This window comes from Trichosurus vulpecula, chromosome 6 (assembly GCF_011100635.1).
Source record: "Trichosurus vulpecula isolate mTriVul1 chromosome 6, mTriVul1.pri, whole genome shotgun sequence".
Lineage (NCBI taxonomy): Eukaryota > Metazoa > Chordata > Mammalia > Diprotodontia > Phalangeridae > Trichosurus > Trichosurus vulpecula.
The window spans coordinates 133,347,301-133,351,251 of NC_050578.1; the positions used below are offsets into that span (position 1 = coordinate 133,347,301).

At 44.5% G+C, this 3,951-nt stretch overlaps 1 protein-coding gene across 1 annotated transcript; it reads right to left on the reverse strand.

Moving 5' to 3' along the window:
* Positions 1-291: 291 nt before the first annotated feature.
* Positions 292-3,566, reverse strand: LOC118853055. The gene is made up of 2 exons (XM_036762914.1): positions 1,780-3,566; positions 292-1,583 (listed from the first exon to the last, which is right to left on the reverse strand). The coding sequence occupies exons 1-2, from the start codon at positions 3,420-3,422 to the stop codon at positions 1,466-1,468; spliced, it is 1,761 nt and encodes a 586-aa protein (XP_036618809.1). The 5' UTR covers positions 3,423-3,566; the 3' UTR covers positions 292-1,465.
* Between the last annotated feature and the right edge of the window lie 385 nt (positions 3,567-3,951).

Below are 3,951 nucleotides of genomic sequence, written 5' to 3' on the forward strand. Positions count from 1 at the left end.
TGATCTGGCTCCCATGTGTTTTTTTGGGAGGAAGGATACCAGCCCTGCCTCCATCCCTCCATAGGGAAGCTTGAAAACTCTTGCTATGCTCAACAGATGGAAAGAAAAGAGAACACAGAGGACAGGCCATTTACTTTGAAAATTTTACCAAGTCAGCAGTCAATAAAAGGATAATTTCATCATCTTGAAGCTTAAGGTACTGTATCAGGAGGGCCGAGTTTATAATCTCAAAGAAGATCATAAACATGTCTGAAAGGTTCGGAATCGCCGGATAGAAGAAACTCTCAAAGTAGAAGGCAGAAGAATCAAAACATTTATTTAGGCTCCACAGTAACCAACCCATGAACCAGAAGCCCCATTTTGATATGTTGGTCATAATCTTCCAGGCCCAATAGGTACGCCTTGAAAGAGTAACCAGGAGGCTACAGAGAAACATGATTGCGTAAAGCAAAATCATGTTTCCCCCTTGATGGTAATAAGATTACCCACTGGACTGAAGTCTTTGTTCAGCTTCCTCCCGTAGATCAGCTCTGCTGCTGGCAGCTCCTGCCTCAGCTGTGTCTGTTTCTGAAACTGAAGCTGCAACTGAAACTGACGATGTAACGGTCGTAACTGCCTCTGTAACGGTCGTTGTAACTGCCTCTGGCTCCAACCGGAAAAGGAAAGAGAGGAAGAATCTTCAAGCTGTCCTCTCCCCTCTTATAGGGTTTCTGACATCATCAAGCTCCGCCCAAATGACCAGGGCCGATTGGTTCCTGAGTTGGCTCCTCCCCCTAGGGTAGACCAGGTTCTGGAGCTAACACCTCCCCTCAGCCAGCCCCATGACTCCCCACACAGGAAGCCGTCTGCCTCCCGGCATGCTCCCCGGGCCTCCTGCCCCGGAAGAGCAAGCCACAGTGTCCAGAGGCTCAATGAGGCAAGCTGAGCCATTCAAAGAAAACAAAAGCCATTATGGCTACATTCCACCCCTTGTTATAGGATACATAATCTAATCAGCCATGTATCCTAGAACATACATTGTGATTCAATTACAAAGGAAACTAAAACATATCATTCATTATAAAGCAAAACATATCATTTGGTGACATTCCTAAACATTGGTTTAACGATTCAAATGCGATCCACCCCTAGGTCCCAGCAAGATAATCTCTTCAATCAATCATCCCCAAAATAATTATTAATAATTCAAATGTCCACCCCTAAATCCTTGTATCCATTACATAGGATCAATAATATCATAACAATAAAACAACACAGCAAGGATAACACAAAATAAGTAAACAGAACACTATCATCATTTCCACCCCCCTTGAACGATTGGGGCTCAAAATCTTGGGGTGAGGGGTGAAGGTCTCATTTTCCATAGCTTCTTCATGCTGAAATTGGATGTAGAGATGGCCCTGCCCCCAAAAAGTCCCATTCCAGAGGTCATTTCTTTAACGAGCTGGCAGGAATTCCAAGAATGCTACATGCTTAGGCAGTCACCGGAAAGTGCAGGGTGCTTAAGCCTGAAGGAAACAAAACTAGCAACAAGGTTAGCCAAAACAAAGGACAAAAAGAATAGACAAGTATGGACTATAATTCTTCAAATAAAATCATCTCAAGTTTGGTTGAGATTTTAGTTATGCAAAGATCCAACATCAGAGCCAAACTCAGGTGGGAAATGTTTCTTTTCAAAAGGAACATAATCAGGAAGCCAAGAGGATCCCACCCTAGATATAGACTAAGATTGTCCTCCCAGCCTTTCCCCAAATGTACAAGTTTTCATCCGTTGATCACACAAGGTCACCTTCAGTCTGAGTGGCTTGTAGGCTTGCAGGAGCAGTTCTTATTTCCCTATTTCTCGTGTTATCAAGTCCTCTATACATTCTGTATAATTCATTAGTTGGAATTCCATCTATCATTTCAAAACCTACCCCTGCTCTCAATAAAGTAGTAAACATTTCTTTCCTTGTTACTCTCCTTTGGCGCCAAGTTTGCTGGTTATTCACCCTTCTCTCTCGAGGAGATCTATCCCTTCCCCAGTCACCTAAGTCATATAACTGTAAAATCTTATTTATCACTGTTGTAAGACGGCTCCCTACTTCTCCAAGTAATAAATTCAAAATTAGTTGTTTATAAGCAGGGGGAGCTGTCCTAATTATTAAATTCCTATGAGACAGTCCCATTGGATCATTGTAATATTTGTCTGCAGTTCCTATCATAATGGCAGTCTTCATTACCTCCTCCTTTAGTCTCATGATACAATCTCTAAGTGAATACCAGGGTCTGTGCTCAGTGGGCCACATAGAATCAGTATCATATCTCTTATTGCATCCCACAGCGGCTAATGCCAACAGAGTAGTCCTGCTATCACCATCTCCTTGCTGATGATGTTCCCTAAAAGCTTGTTGAACTAGAGGATCATGGCTGATACCTATGAATCTCATGCAGTCTGTCCCATCTACTGATATTCCACCGGCCCCTTGATCACTGAGTCTTACCATCCAAGATATCAATGGTTCTCCTATTCTTTGGCTGAATCTACTCAAAATATCTGTGACCTCTTGCGGTGAGAAATCTTCCTGAATTTCCCTTGTAACTGAATCTTCACCTCGGGTTTCTGTCTTCCTCCTTTGTATGGGTCGAGCCCTTGTCTGATCATTTAACCATCTCCTATTCTCTGTGTGAGGCACATCCTGAACCCCAGTAGTGTTTTGTGCCTCAGCCGGCTCTTTCTGGGCTGGGTTGAAATGCACTCTGGGCTTTTTTGGTCTCCTGTTGCTCTTAGCCACATTAATAGAAAAGTTCTCATTTGAGTCAGTTTGGTCTTCTGCTATCTGAGATTTCCCTTCTTCCTGTGGGGTAGGAGTGCCCCCATGTCTTTCACTTAATCTCAATCTTTCGTATACTAGCCGGTAGGCTGATAACACTATCCAGCTTTGCCTAGATAGTGATGCCCCTGACTGAATCCCAACTTCTCGTAAACACTTTTCTAAATCCCTAGGATCTCCTCTCCGTAGCCTTGGTTCCCAGTTTTCACAGGGTCCAGCTTTTTTAGCCAATTCTTTTGCTAGGGAGGAATAAAATGGATCCTCCCATCCTGGGATATTTATCTCTTCCTCTGGAATTGTTCTGCTTCTAAATAGAGATCTTATACCTAGCGATCCTGTTCGTGACGCCAAATGTATCAGGAGGGCCGAGTTTATAATCTCAAAGAAGATCATAAACATGTCTGAAAGGTTCGGAATCGCCGGATAGAAGAAACTCTCAAAGTAGAAGGCAGAAGAATCAAAACATTTATTTAGGCTCCACAGTAACCAACCCATGAACCAGAAGCCCCATTTTGATATGTTGGTCATAATCTTCCAGGCCCAATAGGTACGCCTTGAAAGAGTAACCAGGAGGCTACAGAGAAACATGATTGCGTAAAGCAAAATCATGTTTCCCCCTTGATGGTAATAAGATTACCCACTGGACTGAAGTCTTTGTTCAGCTTCCTCCCGTAGATCAGCTCTGCTGCTGGCAGCTCCTGCCTCAGCTGTGTCTGTTTCTGAAACTGAAGCTGCAACTGAAACTGACGATGTAACGGTCGTAACTGCCTCTGTAACGGTCGTTGTAACTGCCTCTGGCTCCAACCGGAAAAGGAAAGAGAGGAAGAATCTTCAAGCTGTCCTCTCCCCTCTTATAGGGTTTCTGACATCATCAAGCTCCGCCCAAATGACCAGGGCCGATTGGTTCCTGAGTGGCTCCTCCCCCTAGGGTAGACCAGGTTCTGGAGCTAACACCTCCCCTCAGCCAGCCCCATGACTCCCCACACAGGAAGCCGTCTGCCTCCCGGCATGCTCCCCGGGCCTCCTGCCCCGGAAGAGCAAGCCACAGTGTCCAGAGGCTCAATGAGGCAAGCTGAGCCATTCAAAGAAAACAAAAGCCATTATGGCTACAGGTACTTCCATGTTGAGTTGCATCTTT

Excerpts from the sequence above, each read along its gene's own strand:
- LOC118853055 (XM_036762914.1), bottom strand. The coding sequence starts at position 3,422 with ATGATTTTGCTTTACGCAATCATGTTTCTCTGTAGCCTCCTGGTTACT. Across the intron at positions 1,584-1,779 it reads CAGACTGAAGGTGACCTTGT|AATTATAGTCCATACTTGTC; the intron begins GTGATCAACGGA and ends TTTTATTTGAAG.